At 40.2% G+C, this 22,748-nt stretch overlaps 1 protein-coding gene across 2 annotated transcripts in view; it reads left to right on the forward strand.

The window, feature by feature from the left end:
* PLCB4 (phospholipase C beta 4) overlaps positions 1 to 22,748 on the forward strand; it is a 415,371-nt gene that overhangs the window by 382,256 nt on the left and 10,367 nt on the right. For both annotated transcript variants that reach the window (XM_025399657.1, XM_025399656.1), the window contains 4 exons: positions 4,621 to 4,736; positions 8,695 to 8,770; positions 10,905 to 11,080; positions 20,147 to 20,248. In XM_025399657.1, coding sequence (XP_025255442.1) covers positions 4,621 to 4,736; positions 8,695 to 8,770; positions 10,905 to 11,080; positions 20,147 to 20,248 — 470 coding nt within the window. The remainder of the gene's footprint in view (positions 1 to 4,620; positions 4,737 to 8,694; positions 8,771 to 10,904; positions 11,081 to 20,146; positions 20,249 to 22,748) is intronic.

Below are 22,748 nucleotides of genomic sequence, written 5' to 3' on the forward strand. Positions count from 1 at the left end.
GAATCTATGAACTAAATCTCAGCAGTTTAAGAAATAAATGTATGGTCCCAAGGCCAGCTTATTTCCAAACTTGCAGGTTAGCTACCAGATAGAAAAGGAACAGTGGTGTGAATGTGAGGTTCTGCCATTTGCAATTAGTTGTGTGATTTGCTGTTAGGATATTGAGAAGAAAAGATGGGGGTAATGACCATTTGCACCCCAAATGGATATAACAATGCTCATTAAAATGCCTATTTTTGGAAAATGGCAATGGTCAACTGCCTTTGACCCTCTGAGTGTACTGGCAATTAGACTTGTCTCTTACTTTCTAGAACCACTTCAATTCGAAATGGAAACTAGGGCAATGGTTTTTCAAGTGTCTATTATATGAGACACAGAAAAAGGAGAATTAATTAGTAATAATCCTCCCCCAGCACGTGACTCATTGGGATCCAGAGCTGCAGTTACTTTCATTAAGAGACAGGCATGCTTTTCAATTGTCCAATGAGGTCAATTTCTTAGAGCCAAAAATGTAAAACCCAAAGTTGGATACATATCTCTATAACATGTTAGACGTGGAATTACAATTCAAATGCCTATGGGGACCAAGCAGGAAGTAGCTGAGGGAAGTTGGCCAGGTGTTGACTCCACAAAAGCTGGGAGCACTTATCTCTATCCACAGGCCAAGTCAGACTGAGCTACCACCATTGGTGCCTGGAGAGTAGATGGGCCAGTCGTGTTCTCTTAGAGGAGAATCAAAAAATCAGAAAGCTTATCTGAATTTCCTGATCTTTTATTATCAGCCTCTAATTCAACCTCTTTTTGAAACCGCATAGGCAAAAAAAAAAACAAAAAAACAAAAAAAAATCCCAAAACTAAAAACTACATCTGCAGGCTGGATACAGTCCTTAGGCCACCAGTTTGCAGCATCAACATTAAATGAGTCAAATGAAATGCCTGAGAAGCGTACTAAACTCTGGCATTTTTAGTAAAGCTACTGATGGAAAATTTTCTCTTTGCTTTGCAAGCAATTTAGATGACAGCACCAACACTGTTGTTAAACTCATCCATTTTAATTCATGGTCAGACCTTAGAACCAGACCTATAACTTGGTTTTGCAGTGGAAAGGGGCAGAGACACAGCGGTTGCCCGCAGAGTCCACCTATTGGTAATCTCAGAGTTACATGTTGAGCAAACATGATTTACTCCAATTTTTCAGCACCCTCTGTGGTGCGATCATTCACGCCCATAGTCACATCAGTCACAAGAATGAATTGCAGCGGCAGTTTTTCCCAGAAGAAGCTGAATTTACTCTTAACTTGGATAAGAAACATACACAAATTCTTCTAAATGCTGTACGTGTTTTTTCCCCAAAATGTCCCAGTTAAGATTGACTTTAAGTCAACACATTTGATTTTGGTACTCTTGGCTTGAATGAATGAGAAATGTATGTCTCTTCCATAGTTTTTCATGATTTAACTAAGGACCAAAAGAATAAAATCAATAATGGACTTTTTTTTTTTTTCTAAGCTAAGATGAACTTAGAGATCATTTCATGCCTTCTTCATTTTATAGCACAAGAAGCTGAGACTTGACCGGAGTCACATGGAAATCAGTAATTAGGATCCCCATTTCTTTCTGAAAGAAGTAGTGTCTGGGCATCAAGTTATCCCGGAACACTTCAGCAATGACTGCCTACCACACAGGGATGGAGTTTTGAGTAAAAAGAGAAACAGAGACAATTTTTCAGGACCAGCTTTCCTGTTACTGACATTAATTGTAATCACTTTCATTCAATATGCTTTCAGTTTTTCAAATTATTTCTGCATATGTTGGGTAACCTTGTACCTCATAAGCAACTCATGAATTAGGTTAGGCAAAGGTACCTAACTCAGTTTTCTTTTCTTTTCTTTTATGTTTTTTTTTTTGAGATGGAGTCTTGCTCTGTCACCCAGGCTGAAATGCAATGGCATGATCTCGGCTCACTGCAACCTCTGCCTCCTGGGTTCAAGTGTTTCTCGTCCCTCAGCCTCCAGAGTAGCTGGGATTACAGGTGTGTACCACCATGCCCAGCTAATTTTTGTATTTTTAGTAGAGATGGGTTTTCGCCACGTTGGCCAGGCTAGTCTTGAACTCCTGACCTCAGGTGATCTACCCGCCTCAGCCTCCCAAAGTGCTGGGATTATAGGCATGGGCTACTGTGTCCAGCCCTAACTTAGTTTTCTAATAAAGACATTGAGGCCTGGAAAGATTTATATGTATTATACAAGGGCAGTTGGTTAATTATTGGCTGAGCTGGGACCACAGTCTAAGTCCTCTTGCTATTTTTCCCATGCTGACTTTTTACTCATGCAATAAATACTTACTGAGCATCCACTTTGTACCAAGCTTTGTGCCATGTACTGTTAAAGAGAAAAGACCTCCCCTGCCCTTGTAGGGCATATTACATAGAGTTGAATCCATCATAAACAACTTTGTGGTACAAACAGTCCCATTCCTCATATCTAATTGGATTAATAAGGTTCACCAACATATTTTCTTAGGATAAGATCTGTGTCAATTTATTTCCAAGCCTCAAAGTCTCCACTTGTCCTGTTCTGCACTAAAATATTTAAAGAAATAGTCTTCACCCTCCTTTCAATGATATTTACAAGATAATATAGGACTGTGGCACTTCTGATATATTTTGAGACTTGCAGAAAGCCCCTTATTTATTTATTTGTTTTTTTGCCCAGGAAAAATTAACACATGTGTTAGTCAACCATAATGACTTCTAATTCTTAAAAAGAAGACTAGGAGGAGGGCATTTTAGTAGGTATCAAGGTATTACAAGAGTAGTTAAATACATTCAGGGATACATCAATATGTGCCTCTATTCCTGGGGCAGTAGATCAAGTGTGGAGGAAAGATTTATTGATTTAAGTAGTCTGATTGATATCCGTATCTCAAGTCACTCTCTGTATGTTATCATGGGTATTGAATAGTATAGATAGGTTTGTATGTCACTGTGTTTGGAATAAGCTGTAACACACATTTAAAATGTGATTTACATTAGATTTACTTTTAATCCTAACAACCCTATGAAGTAAGTGTCACTATCCCAATTATAAAGATGAGCATACTCTGGAAAGGTAAGTGACTCGCCCCAGGACTGAAGAATGCATGTCCTTAACCCAGTGCCACATTGCAGAAGCTCTGGCTGAAATGTGTTTATTGGACAAAGCTGCACACACGTTGGTAATATGGCTAGATTTATGGGGCATTCCAATAACAAATTAAGCAAGACATTGTTACTGTAAGCCCAGATCACAGCAAGTCCACCTAGCCTTTGTCCCCACTGTTAGTTCCTATGTTGGGAATCTTCCTATCCAGCATCACCCTTCTCCACTCTTTCTTCTAAAAGACAAGAATGCTGAGGCCTTGTGCATGAATGCATTTCTAAAGAATTTGTATATAAATGAATTGTATGTCACATCCTGTGTTAATTCACTTAACAGCTGGGAAATTAAGGAAGTCTTGGTAAAGACTTAAAAATTCCTTCCCCATTTATATGTTATGAAACCTTTAAAAGAAGTTCATGAATTAGATTTGCATAAAGTCAAGCCTACCTTAGAAAGAAAATAAATTTGCTTTTAAATTAAGTCACTCATTTTTTTCAATAAGTGAAAGGAAATATGACTGTGAGAGGGGTTATATAACCAGAACAACAGGTACACCCATTCCAGTCATGAATAGCATCCCATTTCTCTCATTCTCAAGAGTAAGATTAGGCTATAACATCAAGTATCATTTAGAGTTGGAACTTTCTGATCGTACTGATTTCCTCTGTGCTTGGGAGGCTGAGCAGCTAAAGAAATCTGATTTCATATAAGTCATTGGCTGTAGCCAAATGCCTTTTTCATTGTCCAGGAAGAAATAATGTTTATATTGAAATACCTACTTTCCAAAGCATTGCAGCCCCAATTTCAATGATTATGTGAAGCAGATGGGAAAATATTTTAAATATCTGTAAAACAGAAGACCATAGTCCTGAACACTTCATCCTCATAAACTGCATCTAGATAAGTAAGCCAGTGAAAATATTAAGTGATGTAGATTCAAATTCAGCTTCTGGTGACAAACACAGTGATGACTCTCGTTATATAATGATGGCATTCAAGAGCTCCAAAATGTGCAGATGTTTAGAAACCATGTCACATGATGAATAGTTATATTTAGCATATACAAGAGAAGAAATATGGTGGCTGAATATGCATGTTTGAGGACTAATGTGTGGAAGGGGCAGTAGGCTAATTACATGCCTCAAACAGCAGAACAGAGATGAATGGGTGGAAATACTACAGAGATGTTATGTGTAGAAGAAAGGACTTCGAGATGATTGGCACTACCCACTGCTGAGCAGGGGTGCATTTGAATTGGGCGTGTTCACTAGACTGAGGCTAGAGACTCCCATGTTGGGAATGCCCTTGGACAAAAAAACTGGTGTTGAATGGGAGATCTGGAATCTGCACTGTTCTCAGATTTGGTTACTCCTTGACTTTCTAAATGAAGACTCTAGGGAAGCTGGAAAGTTATGCCAGCCCTATGTGGTGTGAGCCATACTAAGAGTCCAGTTCATAACTGCAAATCCTTCTTGTTCAGGAGCACAGTACCATGCAGAAGTTACACTGCACGCAAGTTGACAAAATTGTGGCACAGTATGACAAAGAGAAGTCGACTCATGAGAAAATCCTAGAGAAGGCAATGAAGAAGAAGGGGTAATACTGTTTATTTCCTTCTGAAGACTTTCTCTATGTTTATATTTTGTCTTTTCCCACAGTTTTGCTGCTGTTTAGGTCAAGGAAGAACTTAGTGTTGACTTGATTTTCATCATTAAAAATTATCCATGGAAAGTAAGAAACTCATTCGTTTTAAAGCTCTAACATCATAACAGGTCAATGAGTGGATGTAGCTTCTGGTTTGGGGAAGGTTCTCAGCGGAGATTCTGAAATCTTTTAATTCATCATAATTAGTTCTAATATGAGAAAGAAAGCTTAGCCTCAAATAATTGAAAAAAATACCTCTTTACTCTGAGAATTGATTGTCCTTTCTAATTTTGAACTAATTTTAAATTTACAGAAAAGTTGCCAAAATAGTACAGAGAGTTCCCTTATACCCTTAATTCATTTTCCCTAAATGTTAACATCTCACATAATCATAGTATAGTTGTCAAACCAGGAAACTAACAGTGGTGCAATACCATTAACCAAGCCATAGTGATTTTTCACATTTTGCCAGTTTTTCCACAAGTGCTTGTTTTCCACTCTGGGATCGCCTCCAAAATTACACATAGCATTTAGTTGTCATCTCAGTATATGATAATTCCTCAATCTCTCCCTGTCTTTTGTGACTTTCACTTTTGAAGAGTGCTGGTCAGTTGTTTTGTAGAATGTCTCTCCTTTTGGATTTGTCTGATATTTCTCATGATGAGAGTGAGGTTATGCATTTGTGGCAAGCGCACCACGGAAGCGATGCTGCTTCCTTCTCAGTCCATGATATTGGGGGGGGTGGGGGGGTGACACTGATATGTCCCATTATTGATGATGTTAACCTGGATGACGTGGTTAAGGTGGTATCTAACAGGTTTCTGCACTCTCAGGTTACTTTTTTCCCTTTATAAATACTTTGGGGAAAATTCCGTGAGACCATGCATACATTCTATTTATCTGAGAAATTATTTTTCCTCCTTTTGACCTTCCCCATGGGTTCTCTCTGTTTTTTATCTCTTTCCTTCAATCCCTGCTGATGTCTTCTAGTTTTCCACAACCTTTGGAACGAGAGAAAAGGAGAATGAGATTTCTTTTTCGTACTTGGGTTTTTTGGTGTTTGGTTTTTGTTTTCTATTTTTTCTTTTAACAGTCACTCAAGATATACCCAGAAAATTAAGGTCTGAAAACAGAACAGATTATAGTGGTTATAATTTTCTTGGACATTGGTTCATATTGCTGAAATTTCAGATCCCAAGATCTAAGTTCATGACATGAAACCAATGTAATTTGCTTGAGGAGTAAATGGTGGGTAACTAAAATGCCTGCCCTGGACTCAGGCCTCACTATTTGAGAGGTGCCTTCACTTTTATTAAAGTTGTATTTTTCAGAAAAATACAAATCAGGCACTGATTATTGAGCATCTGTTACTATGTATCATCTGCCTTTTGTTTTCCCCCCAGGTTTCACTGTGTATCATTGAGGCAGAAATGTGCCTGTTGCTTAGAAAACATTTTGATCTGTATTTTAAGTGAGTGAGTCACCCACCTCAGAGCTCATGTAGCAATATTGGTAGTGATTACAGTAAGTTTTGAGGAGCTGTGATTCTTCTAGATTGTAACCACATCAGCTTTGGCCTATTTTTTGTAAATTAATTTTTCATATTTAATGACATTTTAGGCTATAATATTGAAAGTGATGGTGACATAGACTCTAATACCAAGGAGCAAATTGTTGACAACTTTATAGTACTCTCCAAGAATAAGGTTATTTGTATTTACAAGATACCTTTTCAAAAAATGTTTCACACATTTTTGTGGATCAGTGTATTTAGAAACACAGTTTTGGCTTAACCAAACCAAAAATCTTTATTAAGGAGATTTCAGACCCAAGCACCATAGAGTAAATTTCTTTGCTAAAAATAGTATTACAATTTTTGGATTCAATCAATCATGAGTGCTACCTTTAGAAATTAAAAAAAAAAACTGATAAAATATATCTTTACCTCATGATTGTTTTTACTGTCAAAGATAATGTGGGATCAAAATGTAATTTATTATAAACTTGATGGTTAATAGAAATGTTCCTGGTGTGACACTTAACCCCCAAAACAGGCTATTGAGTCCTCTTGGAGGTCTCTCAACAAATAAAGCCCTGTTTTATCCTAAATGTAGGTGAGACTGGGAAAGTCTAACCCGTAGATTTCTTCCTGAGCCTGTGCTGTCAAATGCAGCACTCCTACCAGGCTCTCCACACAGAGCATTTCCAAGTACTCTAAACAGCAGAATCTTAGCAATACATTAAAAGGTACTTCAAAATCAGACAATCAGACATCAGATACTTTCTTCTGGAAGCCATATCTGAGGAGAGTTTCTCATCATTAATATTGACCGTGGTATCAAGATTGCCTGGACTTGGTCTTGCTATGTCGCCCAGTCTGAAGTGTGTAGCACAGTCTTGGCTCAATGCAACCTCCACATCCCAGGTTCAAGCAATTGTCCTGCCTCAACTTCTTGAGTAGCTGAGACTACAGGCACGTGCCACCACACCCAGCTAATTTTTTGTATTTTTAATAGAAACGGGGTTTCACCATGTTGGCCAGGCTGGTCTCGAACTCCTGACCTTAAGTGATCGACCTACCTTGGTCTCCCAAAGTGCTGGGATTACAAGCGTGAGCCACTGCACCCAGCCTCCCTGGACTTTTAACTGCAACTGAGTTGCTAAAAAGTTAGTGAAAGGGGAAACTGTGACAGTCCTTGGAGCTTTCTCATGCAGGATCTATTTTTGAAACAAATTAAGGGTTTTCCCTTACTCTTACCTACTCAGCTGAAAGGAACGATTGACCTGGGAAAGGGAAGCTTTATTCAAGTGCTTCCAGCTTTGGCTAATGACTACCTCTCATATGCTTTCCACTCAAGGATCTTTAAGGTGATGGCAAAAAGATGAATGGGGGGACAAGGAAAGACAAGCTAAAGTTGGGAAAATTCTAAATTATGGAAATTATTTTGCATAGCCCGAATATAAAGAAGGTTGATGGACTAGAAAGGGGAAAATAAAATCGTGATTTTTAAATAAATATTACAAGTGCATACCCTTATGCCCACAGATGAGACTGTTGAATAAAATCTCTCATTGCATTTACTATGAAAGATTGGTCTAGAATTAAGTCATGGGAATGTTTCGGCAGTGCTGCAAACTCACCAAATAACAGAAGAGGGAAGAAACTTGCTCAGTGCCAGCCATTGAGAAGTGCTAGATTTGATGCGAGACCTTGCATTTTTAGAGTAATGATTCTCTTAGAGGAACTCAGAATTATATTATAATGAAGCATTCTGACTTGAGCTATAATAACCTGGAGTATACATGCTAAAGACGAAGCTCAGGACCTGTTCTTGTTTCAGCAGCAACGTGGATATTCCAAAAGGAAGACATAATCACTGAAATAAGCAATAATAGTTGCTGGGCACTCGCCTAGCATATATTTCCTACTCACAATAGAATAAGAAGCAAAAATTGCCCTATGGTGCCAAGGATTGCTATTTTCTCCTTCACTGGCATGTTTAAAAGACAAAAATCTGGCTTTATAACCAAATGAAAGAATGAAAAATTCACTTCAAGGCTGAGGACCTATTTTCCAGTTTTCATCCCAAAGAATATTTTATTGAATAAGTGAAAAATAGCTTGAAGAAAAACAGGAACCAAAATGGAAACTGACAACAGCCCCTTAACAATGAAATAATTGTTAGGTTTGAAGTGCCTCTTTGTGTAGTGGTTGAATTGAGTAATCATGAAACAGATAATATTTTGTAAGGTGTGAATCTATTACTAGAAATACCAGTGTTGCCCAATGAGCCATGACATCTCCTATTTGATGAATATATTATCTTCAGCAGAAAGCTTTGTAGCAAAGACCCATGGGAATGGGAAAATATCTAATTTCTGGCATGCATTTTCAACTTTCCATTTTCAGGGGAAGTAATTGTCTCGAAATGAAAAAAGAAACAGAAATTAAAATTCAGACGCTGACATCAGATCACAAATCTAAGGTAAGACAATGCCCATTTTTGTAGCAGTGACTTGCAGAAGACACTTTGTATTTTTTAAAAGGAGTACCTATTATAAATCAGAAATAACAGTAGCCCAGAGCTGGTCTAGTAGCCTGCAGCTGATCTGAGATGTCAGGGGAGCCCAGGGTTCATATTTGCCTCAGCCTCACTGGCTTTAAGAGCCATTTCATGGAACATCTTCTTTTGTCTTGTCTATTGAACTATACTAACAATATTTATGTTGCCTGCCTCAGAGACATCAAGTAAAACAATAAATAAAGATACTAAAAGGAAACATTATATAAAATACAGAATATACTTCCCTATAGAAATAACATTAAACATAGGACAGAAAACCGCCCAAATTGGTAGTTGATACTTACTCCATCCTAACTTTACATGGAAATTTGGGTTGAGAAAAAATTAAGAGGTGATATTCTAAAAGAGAAGCCTAATTACTCACATTTTCTTAAAGACAGGAGAAAGTAGGAGCTTGAGAGACTTTAATCAAGTTTGTGGGCATTTGGAGAACTAATTGTTAAGTCCCAGTTAAGAACAAAAACAATTCTTCCAGGAATAATAGTTTTTAAATGAAAAGGAAAAAAAAACACAACAACAACTGTTAAAGAAAGCTCCCAAAAATAGCTGTGGTCGAACCAGCCAGCCTCATCTATCTATATGCAGCTGTGTCATCTGGCCCAGTGACCCTGCTGCATGCATGGAGCAGCCAAGCTGTTCAAGATGTTCTCCTTGGTGGCTGTATATTTTGTAGGGCATGAACTCTATAGAGGCAGTAAGCCACGTGTCTTTAAGAGTTATTCAGCACCTATCTCTTCTTAACTGGAATGTTTGGGAATTAGTAGTCATGCAAACTGTCATGATTCTTAGATGCTTGGCATCAATAAGAGAAGCCTTGGCAACAGTATCAGTTTGCTTTTGCTGTATAATGAACTGTGTCAAAGAAGAGCACATTAAAACAACTACTACAGTTTATTAGGTCACAATTCACTGGGTCAGAAATTTGGGCCATACTTCTGCTCATTTTGGCTGGAGACACTTGTGTATCTACAGTCAGTGGGGGGCGTATGGCCTTACTTATGTATCTGGTAGTTGGCTGGCTGTTGGTTTTTTTCCCACATGACCTATCAACCTCCAGCAGGCTAGCACAGGCTCAGTCACAGGGTAGCCACAGGGATCCAAGCATAGCAGAAGGGCAAGTACTTTCCAGCCTCTGCTTGCATCACATTTGCAACTATCTCATTGGCTAAAGCAAGTCACAGGTCACCCAGATTCAAGGAGCTGGAGAAATAGACTCCAGCTCTTGATAAGAGGCACTGCAAAACCCCATTGCAAAGAGCTTCGATATTGGGTGGGGAAGACTTTCTACCCTAGTGTCTATCAGGGTGACACAGTAAGTCATGATCCAGAAATAAAAGAACACATAGCTCTCTATTCAAACATGTGAAATCTTCTGAAAACCCAGAAAGTGAAGCTGGAAAAACATAAGGTGATAAAGATAATCCTGATGGAATTGGTAAAGGAGCCCAAGGCCTGCACAAACCAGAGTGGTGGCTGAGTGTGGTGGCTCACGCCTGTAATCCCAGTGCTTTGGGAGGCCAAGGCGGGTGGATCACCTGAGATTGGGAGTTCAAGACCAGCCTGGCCAACATGGTGAAACCCTGTCTCTACTAAAAATACAAAAATTAGTTGGGCGTGGTGGCACACGCCTGTAATCCCAGCTACTTGGGAAGCTGAGGCAGAAGAATCGCTTGAACCCAGGAGGTGGAGATTACAGTGAGCTGAGATCATGCCACTGCACTCCAGCCTGGGCAATAGAGGCAGACTCTGTCTAAACAAAACAAAACAAACAAATAAACAAAAAACAAAACAAAGTGTGTGAGGCAGTGAAATAAGGGTTCACAATTAACTATTCAGAGCCAAAGCAATTGACTTATGTTAATAAGCAATAACTTCCTGTTTCCCATTGATTAATACATATTATTTTTTGGTGGTTATAGGTGTCTCATGATTCACCAAGTAAATTGGTGGGAGGAATCTGAAACATCTGAATAATGTTGTGCTTGTACCTGACCTATGAGGATTACAATGGCACTGTCCCCTTTTTTCCAAACAGGTCAAAGAGATTGTAGCACAGCACACAAAGGAATGGTCAGAAATGATCAATACCCACAGTGCTGAGGAGCAAGAAATCCGAGACCTGCACCTCAGCCAGCAGTGTGAGCTGCTGAAAAAGCTACTCATCAGTGCCCACGAGCAGCAAACCCAGCAGCTGAAACTGTCCCATGACAGGTGGGGGAATTGCCATCTCCAGAGTAAACATCTAATCTTTAAAAACAAAAGCTGATTTTGTGTATATAAGAGAACCAAGGTAATAAGTGAAATCAATTTGACATACAACATGTAGCTCTTTTGTGTATCTCATCATATGGCTGATTATGAGCAAGATGAGCTATAAGAAATGGCCCCCACGGGCCAAGTGCAGTGGCTCACACCTGTAATCCCAGTGCTTTGGGAGGCCAAGGCAGGAGGATTACTTGAGCCCAGAAGTTCGAGACATCTCTATTTTAGAAAAAGAAAAAAGAAATGGTCCCTGCCATCACAGGGCTTACAGGTGTTGGCAGGATACTACACCCATGTGAAAAGTTAAATCAGATAACAAAGTAGCATATGACACATATTTTTAAATGTCATGGACACTAAGGGCATCCAGCTCAGAGGAGCTCTACCTTTTCAGAGTGGTCACGGAGACTTTTCAAAATGGTAGGGCTGGAACTGGCCTTTGGAGAATGATCTGGAGTCTCTTAGGAAGAAAAGACACACAGAGAGATAAAGATCAATCAGTTGATTTCCTAGAGTGACCAGGTTCTGATCATTTAATGGCTACCTGTGGAGAGAGCCTCCCTTTCCCTTCCTTACAGTGTTAGGACTTCTGTGAATTTTGGAAAGATAGACCTGATTAAGAAACAGCAAAGTATCAGTTTTGGCCTGTGCCCACTTCAGCAAAGTGAATATTGCATTTGAAATACTGCAAGGCATGAGCTGGACTTATCCCTGAGCAGAAGGAGGTTGGTGTTTGTTACATCTTTATCATAGCTCAGTTGCAGCTTGCTTGGTTCTCACTTAGTGCCTACCGTATGCCACAGTTAGGGTCTATTGAGACACAACAGGAGTAGAAAATAGAAGCATTATACAAATAAATCAAACAAAAAGTGTTTTTAATGCCAACTGCATAAATTATCTGGCTGCATGCCCAAATTCCCAGTGTTACTTTGGAGTGACAGATACTGCCACAAGAACAAAGTGTTTTTGCCGTGGTTTCCAATTCTCGTTTGAGGCAACTAAATGAGGTCTCACATGCTCCATTTTCTGTGGGATAATGTGCTGTACCCCCATGCATTTTAAAGCATTCTATTTACTCCTATAGGATTAGAAGTGGTCTTTTCTTTTTTCCTTAGAAATGCTCTTGATTCACTATGCAGAAAGGTGTGTTCATCATTCTGCCTTTGATGATTGCTACAATGCCAAATTTTAGTGCCTACCTTTATTCAAAGATACTTCACGGAATACAGCACGGCACTTGTCTAATCTTCTTTTACATTGTTGAATAAAGAAAAAAACATTAGCTCACAACAGTAGGCATTATCTGAAAGGAAAAAAACAAAATATACTAATTCTTGAATTGCTTAGGAAGTCATTTGAAGAGATCATGACCTAGTTACTAAAATACTTTAAAAAATAAATCCACGGGCTTCCTGCCAAGATGGCCGAATAGGAACAGCTCTGGTCTGCAGCTCCCAGCGTGATCGATGCAGAAGACGGGTGATTTCTGCATTTCCAACTGAGATACCTGGTTCATCTCACTGGGACTGGTTGGACAGTGGATGCAGCCCAAGGAGGGTTAGCCGAAGCAGGGTGGGACATCACCTCATCCGGGAAGCACAAGGGGTCAGGGCACTTCCCTATCCTAGCCAAGGGAAGCCATGACAGACCATACCTGGAAAAACAGGACACTTCCGCCCAAATACTGTGCTTTTTCCCAAGGTCTTAGCAATCGGCAGACAAGGCAATTCTCTCCTGTGCCTGGCTTGGCAGGTCCCACGTCCACGTAGCCAGGCTCACTGCTAGCGCAGCAGTCTGAGATGGAACTGTGAGACAGCAACCTGGCCGGGGGAGGGGCATCTGCCATTGCCGAGGCTTGAGTAGGTAAACAAAGTGGCCAGGAAGCTCAAACTGGGTGGAGCTCACCGCAGCTCTGCAATGCCTACTGCCTCTATAGACTCCACCTCTGGTCAGGGCATAGCTGAACAAAAGGCTACAGACAACTTCTGCAGACTTAAACATCCCTGTCTGACAGCTCTGAAGAGAGCAGTGGTTCTTCCAGCACAATGTTTGAGTTCTGAGAGCAGAGAGACTGCCTCCTCAAGTGGGTCCCTGACTCCTGTGTAGCCTAACTGGGAAACATCACCCAGTAGGGGCCAACAGACACCTCATATAGTTGGGTACCCCTCTGGGACAAAACTTCCACAAGAAGGATCAGGCAGCAATATTTGCTCTTCTGCAGCCTCCCCTGGTGATATCCAGGCAAACAGGGTCTAGAGTGGACCTCCAGCAAACTCCAACAGACCTGCAGCTGAGGGACCTGACTAGTAGAAGGAAAACTAACAAACAGAAAAGAATAGCATCATCATCACCAAAGGGTCATCTACACCAAAACCCCATCTGTAGGTCACCAACATCAAAGACCAAAGGTAAATAAAACCACAAAGATAGGGAGAAACCAGAGCAGAAAAGCTGAAAATTCTAAAAACCAGAACACCTCTTCTCCTCCAAAGGATCACAGCTCGTCACCAGCAATGAAACAAAGCTAGAAGGAGAATGACTTTGACGAGTTGACAGAAGTAGGCTTCAGAAGGGTCAGTAACAGCAAACTTCTCTGAGCTAAAGGAGCATGTTTGAACCCATTGCAAGGAAGCTAAAACCTTGAAAAAAGGTTAGACGAATGGCTAACTAGAATAAACAGTGTAGAGAAGACCTTAAATGACCTGATGGAGCTGAAAACCATGGCAGAAGAGCTTCGTGACACATACGCAAGCTTCAATAGCCTATTCAGTCAAGTGGAAGAAAGGGTATCGGTGATTGAAGATCAACTTAATGAAATAAAACGAGAAGACAAGATTAGAGAAGAAAGAGTAAAAAGAAACGAACAAAGCCTCCAAGAAATATGGGACTATGTGAAAACACAAAATCTGTGTTTGATTGGTGTACCTGAAAGTGACGGGGAGAATGGAACCAAGTTGGAAAACACTCTTCAGGATGTCATCCAGGAGAACTTCCCCAACCTAGCAAGAGAGGCCAACATTCAAATTCAGGAAAGATGGAGACCACAAAGATACTTCCCAAGAAGAGAAACCCCAAGACACATAATTGTCAGATTCACCAAGGTTGAAATGAAGGAAAAAATGTTATGGGCAGCCAGAGAGAAAGGTCGGATTACCCACAAAGGGAGGCCCTGCAGACTAACAGTGGACCTCTCAGCAGAAACCCTACAAGCCAGAAGAGAGTGGGGGCCAATATTCAACATTCTTAAAGAAAAGAATTTTCAACCCAGAATTTCATATCCAGCCAAACTAAGCTTCATAAGTGAAGGAGAAATAAAATCATTTACAGGCAAGCAAATGCTGAGATATTTTGTCACCACCAGGACTGCCTTACAAGAGCTCCTGAATGAAGCATTAAACATGGAAAGAAACAACCTGTACCAGCCACTGCAAAACCATGCCAAATTGTAAAGACCATTGATGCTATGAAGAAACTGCATCAATTAATGGGCAAAATAACCAGCTAACATCATAATGACAGGATCAAATTTACATATAACAAAACCTTAAATGTAAGTGGGCTAAATGCCCCAATTAAAAGACACAGACTGGCAAATTGGATAAAGAGTCAAGACCCATCAGTGTACTGTATTCAGGAAACCCATCTCACATGCAGAGACACACATAGGCTCAAAATAAAGGGATGGAGGAATATCTACCGAGCAAATGGAAAGCCAAACAAACAAACAAACAAACAAACAAAAGCAGTGGTTGCAATCCTAGTCTCTGATAAAACAGACTTTAAACCAACAAATATCAAAAGAGACAAAGAAGGCCATTACATAATGGTAAAGGGATCAATTCAACAAGAAGAGCTAACTATCCTAAATATATATGCACCCAATACTGGCACATGCAGATTCATAAAGCAAGTCCTTAGAGACCTACAAAGAGACTTAGACTCCCACACAATAATAATGGGACACTTTAACACCCCCACTGTCAATATTAGACAGATCAATGAGACAGAAGGTTAACAAGGATATCCGGTACTTGAACTCAACTCTGCACAAAGCAGACCTAATAGACATCTACAGAACTCTCCACCCCAAATCAACAGAGTATACATTCTTCTCAACACCACATCACACTTATTCTAAAATTCATGACATAATTGGAGGTAAAGCACTCCTCAGCAAATGTAAAGGAAGAGAAATCACAACAAACTGTCTCTCAGACTACAGTGCAATCAAATTAGAACTCAGGATTAAGTAACTCACTCAAAACTGCACAACTACATGGAAGCAGAACAACCTGCTCCTGTATGACTACTGGGTAAATAACCAAATTAAGGCAGAAGTAAAGATATTTTTTGAAACCAATGAGAACAAAGACACAACGTACCAGAATCTCTGGGACACATTTAAAGCAGTGTGTAGAGGGAAATTTATAACACTAAATGCCCACAAGAGAAAGCAGGAAAGATCTAAAATTGACACCCTAACATCATGATTAAAAGAACTAGAGAAGCAAGAGCAAACAAATTCAAAAGCTAGCAGAAGGCAAGAAATAACTAAGAGCAGAACTGAAAGAGATAGAGACACAAAAAACCCTTCAAAAAATCAATGAATCCAGGAGCTGGTTTTTTGAAAAGATTGACAAAATTGATAGACCACTAGCAAAACTAATAAAGAAGAAAAGAGAGAAGAATCAAATAGATGCAATAAAAAAATGATAAAGGGGATATCACCACTGATCCCACAGAAATACAAACTACCATCAGAGAACACTATAAACACCTCTATGCAAATAAACTAGAAAATCTAGAAGAAATGGATAAATTTCTGGACACATACACCCTCCTGAGACTAAACCAGGAAGAAATTGAATCTCTGAATAGACCAGTAACAGGCTCTGAAATTGAGGCAATAATAGCCTGCCAACCAAAAAAAGTCCAGGACCAGACAGATTCACAGTCAAATTCTACCAGAAGTACAAAGAGGAGCTGGTACCATTCCTTCTGAAACTATTCCAATCAACAGAAAACAGGGAATCCTCCCTAACTCATTCTATGAGGCCAGCATCATCCTGATACCAAAGCCTGGCAGAGACACACACAAAAAAAGAGAATTTTAGACCAATATCCCTGAAAAGCATCCATGCAAAAATCCTCAATAAAATAAATACTGGCAAACCAAATACAGCAGCACATTGGAAAGCTTAATCACCATGATCAAGTTGACTTCATCCCTGGGATGCAAGGCTAGTTCAACATATGCAAATCAATAAACATAATCCATCACATAAACAGAACCAGTGACAAAAACCACATGATTATCTCAATAGGTGCAGAAAAGGCCAACAAAATTGAACAGCCCTTCTTGCTAAAAACTCTCAATAAACTAGATATTGATGGAACGTTTCTCAAATTATTAAGAGCTATTTATGACAAACCCACAGCCAATATCATACTGAATGGGCAAAAACTGGAAGCATTCCCTTTGAAAACTGGCACAAGACAAGGATGCCCTCTGTCGCCACTCCTATTAAACATAGTGTTGAAAGTTCTGGCCAGGGCAATCAGGCAAGAGAAAGAAATAAAGGGTATTCATTTAGGAAAAGAGGAAGACAAATTGTCCCTGTTTGCAGATGACATGATTGTATATTTAGAAAACCCCATCATCTCAGCCCAATATCTCCTTAAGCTGATAAGCAACTTCAGCAAAATCTCAGGATACAAAATCAATATGCAAAAATCACAAGCATTCCTATACACCTATAACAGACAAACAGAGAGCCAAATCATGAGTGAACTCCCATTCACAATTGCTTCAAAGAGAATAAAATACCTATGAATCCAAAATCTAACTTACAAGGGATATGAAGGACCTCTTCAAGGACAACTACAAACCACTGCTCAGTGAAATAAAAGAGGACACAAGGCCGGGCGTGGTGGCTCACGCCTGTAATCCCAGCACTTTGGGAGGCCGAGGCGGGTGGATCACAAGGTCAGGAGATCGAGACCATGGTGAAACCCCGTCTCTACTAAAAATAGAAAAAATTAGCCGGGCGCAGCGGCGGGCGCCTGTAGTCCCAGCTACTCGGGAGGCTGAGGCAGGAGAATGGCGTGAACCCGGGAGGCGGAGCTTGCAGTGAGCCGAGATTGCGCCACTGCACTCCAGCCTGGGCAACAGAGCAAGACTCCGTCTCAAAAAAAAAAAAAAAAAAAGAGGACACAAATAAATGAAAGAACATTCCACCCTCATGGATAGGAAGAATCAATATCGTGAAAACGGCCATACTGCCCAAGGTAATTTATAGATTCAATGCCATATCCATCAAGCTACCAATGACTTTCTTCACAGAATTGGAAAAAACTGCTTTAAAGTTCATATGGAACCAAAAAAGAGCCCACTTTGCTAAGACAATCCTAAGCCAAAAGAACAAAGCTGGAGGCATCATGCTACCCGACTTCAAACTATACTACAAGGCTACAGTAACCAAAACAGCATGGTACTGGTACCAAAACAGATATATAGACCAATGGAACAGAACAGAGGCCTCAGAAATAACACCACACATCTACAACCATCTGATCTTTGACAAACTCGACAAAAACAAAAAATGGGGAAAGGATTCCCTATTTAATAAATGATGCTGGGAAAACTGGCTAGCCATATGTAGAAAGCTGAAACTGGATCCCTTCCTTATACCTTACACCTTACACAAAAATTAATTCAAGATGGGTTAAAGACTTAAATGTTAGACCTAAAACCATAAAAACCCTAGAAGAAAACCTAGGCAATACCATTCAGGACATAGGCCTGGGCAAACACTTCATGACTAAAACACCAATAGCAATGGCAACAAAAGCCAAAACAGACAAATGGGATCTAATTAAACTAAAAAGCTTCTGCATGGCAAAAGAAACTACCACTAGAGTGAACAGGCACCCCACAGAATGGGAGAAAATTTTTGCAATCTACCCACCTGACAAAGGGTTAATATCCAGAATCTACAAAGAACTCAAACAAATTTACAAGAAAAAAACAAACAACCCCATCAAAAAGTGGGCAAAGGGTATGAAGAGACACTTCTCAAAAGAAGATATTTATGCAGCCAGCAGACACATGAGAAAATGCTCATCATCACTGATCATCAGAGAAATGCAAATCAAAACCACAAGAGATGCCATCTCGTGCCAGTTACAATGACAATCATTAACAAGTCAGGAAACAACAGATGCTGGAGAGGATGTGGAGAAATAGGAATGCTTTTACACTGTTGGTGGGAGTGTAAATTTGCTCAACCATTGTGCAAGATAGTATGGCGACTCCTCAAGGATCTAGAACTAGAAATCCCTTTTGACCCAGCAGTCCTGTTCCTGGGTATATACCCAAAGGATTATAAATCATGCTACTATAAAGACATGCACACGTATGTTTACTGCAGCACTATTCACAATAGCAACGACTTGGAACCAACCCAAATGTCCACAATGATAGACTGGATAAAGAAAATATGGTACATATGCACCATGGAATACTATGCAACTGTACAAAAGGATGAGTTCGTTTCCTTTGTAGGGACATGGATGAAACTGGAAACCATCATTCTCAGCAAACTATCGCAAGGACAGAAAACCAAACACCTATGTTCTTACTCATAGGTGGGAATTGAACAACAAGATCACTTGGACGCAGGGCGGGGAACATCACACCCAGGGGCCTTTTGGGAGGTGGGGGGCTGGGGGAGGGATAACATTAGGAGAAATACCTAATGTAAATGATGAGTTGATGGGTGCAGCAAACCAACATGGCACATATATACCTATGTATCAATCCTGCACATTGTGCACATGTACCCTAGGACTTAAAGTATAATAAAAAATAAATAGAACAAATAAACCCATGGAAAAAGCACTTTTCAAAGCAACAGCAGTATTTTAGCTTTTACTCAAACCCCTGGTGGTTGTGTTTCTTCCTCATGATCACAGCCATTATTCTTGGTTACAAATCTTTGCTTTCTTGATATTTGTCTGCAACATTTGGTCATTGGTGTTTGCTGAATGAATGAATACAGAAAGGTCAATTTCCTAACAAGTTATGGTAAAATCTGAGAGTGATCTTCTTGGGTCCAGAGTTTCTATACATGTTCCTGCTGAAGTGGCTCTAGGGTAGCTAAGTGAGCAACTCTCCACTTCAGTGTTGCCCATCTCGTTGGATGCAGAGCAAATAGCAGTGCCTAGGTAACCTGACTGCTTGGATGCTGGTTTCCAGGCAGTGCTTTCAATAGATCTCCATAGGTTATAGAAAAAAAAATTTGTAATAATATACTATGTAGCATTTAAGTTTTATTCCTTTAATGCACACATAAATAAACATGTGTGTCATGCATACACATGCATTCACACATTCACACATACAGTGGTTGGTCACCTGCAAACCTACTTTTTTGCTGTTCCCTGTGCTTGCTTGAAACCATTTAGTCCCTTTCATTCCTGTGGCTGATAGAAACAGGAAGGCTGTTTGTGAGGGTTAGAACATTTTCTCTCTCTCTTCCAGTCCATCTGGTCCCATATAATATGAGGCAAAGATGAGATCTTTATATTAATAAGCAAAAATACTGTCTTGTCATCACAGGCCATCACTGTCACTTCACCACTAGGTGGCCACTGCCCCTCAGGGATCAGCATCCATATGGCTTGGGGTCCCTTCCCTCCTTTTTCCAAAATACAGAAGTTGATGAGCTCGATAATAGAAAAAAAAAGAGTGAGAGGAGTAAGCCTAGTCATATTGCTATAAACAGAAGTATTTTTGGGTTTTTTCCATGTTTAGATTATGTCTATATAAATAAAATGTAAACTTTACCATTGTAACCATTAAGTGCATGGCATTAAGTACATTCACATTGTTGTGTACCCATCACTAACACCCACCTCCAGAACTTTTTCATTTTCCCCAGATGAATCTCTCTACCCATTAAAAACAAACTCTACATCCCCCTGCCTGTTTGTTTTCTTGTTTTTAATACATAGGGAAAGCAAGGAAATGCGAGCACACCAGGCTAAGATTTCTATGGAAAATAGCAAAGCCATCAGCCAAGATAAATCTATCAAGAATAAGGCAGAACGGGAAAGGTAAGTCTGAGAGTGCTCACTGCAGGAATATGGCATTGACTTGAGGACACAGTCTCAACTTTCTTTACATGTGTATACACAAACACAACTGAGACATAAAAACAATTGTGACTTTTGACTAGGAATTCTGCTATTATAACTGCAATGAAGATTTGTTATCATCACTGTAGAACAATCGTCCACATTTTCTGGTTGCTTACTACAACCAGTAAAATCAGTTTACATTCAATATATATGTGCTGCTTTACAAACAAAGTTGTATAAAATATGACATAATATAATTTTTTTTTATTTTATTTTTTTTGCTTGCTTGTTTTGAGACGGAGTCTTGCTTTTTCACCTAAGCTAGAGTGCAGTGGCCCAATCTCAGCTCACTGCAACCTCCGCCTCCTGGGTTCAAGCGATTCTCCTGCCTCAGCCTCCCTAGTAGCTGGGATTACAGGCATGTACCACCACACCTGGCTAATTTTTGTATTTTTAGTAGAGATGGGGGTTTCACCATGTTGGCCAGACTGGTCTTGAACTCCTGACCTCAAGTGATCTGCCTGCCTCAGCCTCCCAAAGTGCTGGGATTATAGGCGTGATCCACTGCGCCCAGCCTATAGTCAATACAATTCTGAAGCATCCTTCCCAGGTTCCATTGGGTCATTCTGCAAGCCTCTCCACTGCTCAGGTGTCAGTCTGTTCTGGATGGGCCAGTTCTGAATAGCAGCAGCAGTCAGGGGGATGGTCTTCATCAGTGGTCCTTCACGTGGGATCATCTTTAAAGCTCCCATCCCGTTTGTCTCATTTGTCCTTATGTTAGGTGAATTTTCTGGAAGCAGACCAAGACAGGAATTGAGGTGCTTGTGATTCACTGAGGAAGGGACCTTCAGAGAAAGGGAGTGAGGAAGCAGGAAGGCCCAAGACAGGCCCTAAGCAAGGATGTGGTCTCACCTAGGGTCACTGTAACCTCAAATAAAAAATTGTACCACAGATTTGTCCCTCTTTGAAGCAAGAGTACCAGGCTTTTGTGTTTCTGTATTAGGCAGTCATTGGCTGCCTGAGATTGGGGGAAAGGTTTATGTGGCCTCCATAGAAGGTGTCAGGTGCAAGCCCTTTAGACACAGCTGGTAAAGGGGATCTAAGGAGCCGTCAATAGTCATGTTACCCAAGGGATAGGCACTTAATTCCTAGCGATCACCTGTGCTGCCCGTCATCCACCTCGGTAAACCTCTGAGAATACAAATGCTGTCAGCTCCATAACCACTACACCACCAGCAGTTAGGGACAGCGGGGTTCCTTCTATGGGGGGAATAATACCTAGCATGAAGGTGGCCTTCTGGCTGAAGTCCATGTCTCAGAGAAAAGCTGTTTTATGAGCCAGGTACAGTGGTTCACACCTATAATCCCAGCACTTTGGAAGGCCGAGATGGGCAGATTACCTGAGGTCAGGAGTTCGGGACCAGCTTGACCAACATGGTGAAACCCCATCTCTACTAAAAATACCAAAAAATTAGCTGGGCGTGGTGGTGCATTCCTGTAATCCCAGCTACTCAGGAGGCTGAGGCAGGAGAATGGCATGCACCCGGGAGGCGGAGCTTGCAGTGAGCCAAGATTGCTCTACTGCACTCCAGCTTGGGTGACAGAGCAAGATTCCATCTCAAAAAAGAAAAGAAAAGAAAAGAAAAAAGTGTCATTCTCTAGATGTTATTCTCAGATAAGCAACTTTGTTTAAGGGCCTTATATACATGGACATGACACCTTCTTCAGCTTGAAAACACCAAATATTCCAGCCATGATAGAACCTCATTAATTTGAACTGTTTTAAACTGTCCAAAGTGAAATATAGAATTAACCATGACAAATGTGCCAATTAATAGCTTTTTACCATCTTTTTCAAATATGTGACAAAGTGGACTTTAGCTTAGTTGAGGTCAAATTATCTTCAATTTGGAGTTACTGCTAACTTAATTAGCAAGGTTCTTAAAATTTATCTTATTTTGAAAACTGTACTTATTTATTGTAACTTTCTATTTTTATTTGTGCAACTGTATGGGGGTACATGAGAAAACTTTACATGTATACAATGCCCAGTGATCAAGTCAGGACATTTAGGTTGTCCGTCACCCAAGTACTATACATTTTTGGCTAAGTATTGTCACTCTACTCTGCTGTCTCTTGTAAGTTTGTATCCAGTGGTAGGTGGTTCCAAGATATCTACAAATTGGCTGTTTTTTAAAAAATAATTTTTCTATACCAAATAATAGTTGTGTTCTAAACCCATACTGTGTGTATGTTTGTATCCGCTTTATCTAAGGAGAAATAAAATTTAAAAATTTGTCACAGCACTAAGAAAGATATATAGGGCCGGGCGCGGTGGCTCAAGCCTGTAATCCCAGCACTTTGGGAGGCCGAGACGGGTGGATCACGAGGTCAGGAGATCGAGACCATCCTGGCTAACACGGTGAAACCCCGTCTCTACTAAAAAATACAAAAAAAAAACTAGCCGAGGTGGCGG

This window comes from Theropithecus gelada, chromosome 10 (genome assembly GCF_003255815.1).
Source record: "Theropithecus gelada isolate Dixy chromosome 10, Tgel_1.0, whole genome shotgun sequence".
Lineage (NCBI taxonomy): Eukaryota > Metazoa > Chordata > Mammalia > Primates > Cercopithecidae > Theropithecus > Theropithecus gelada.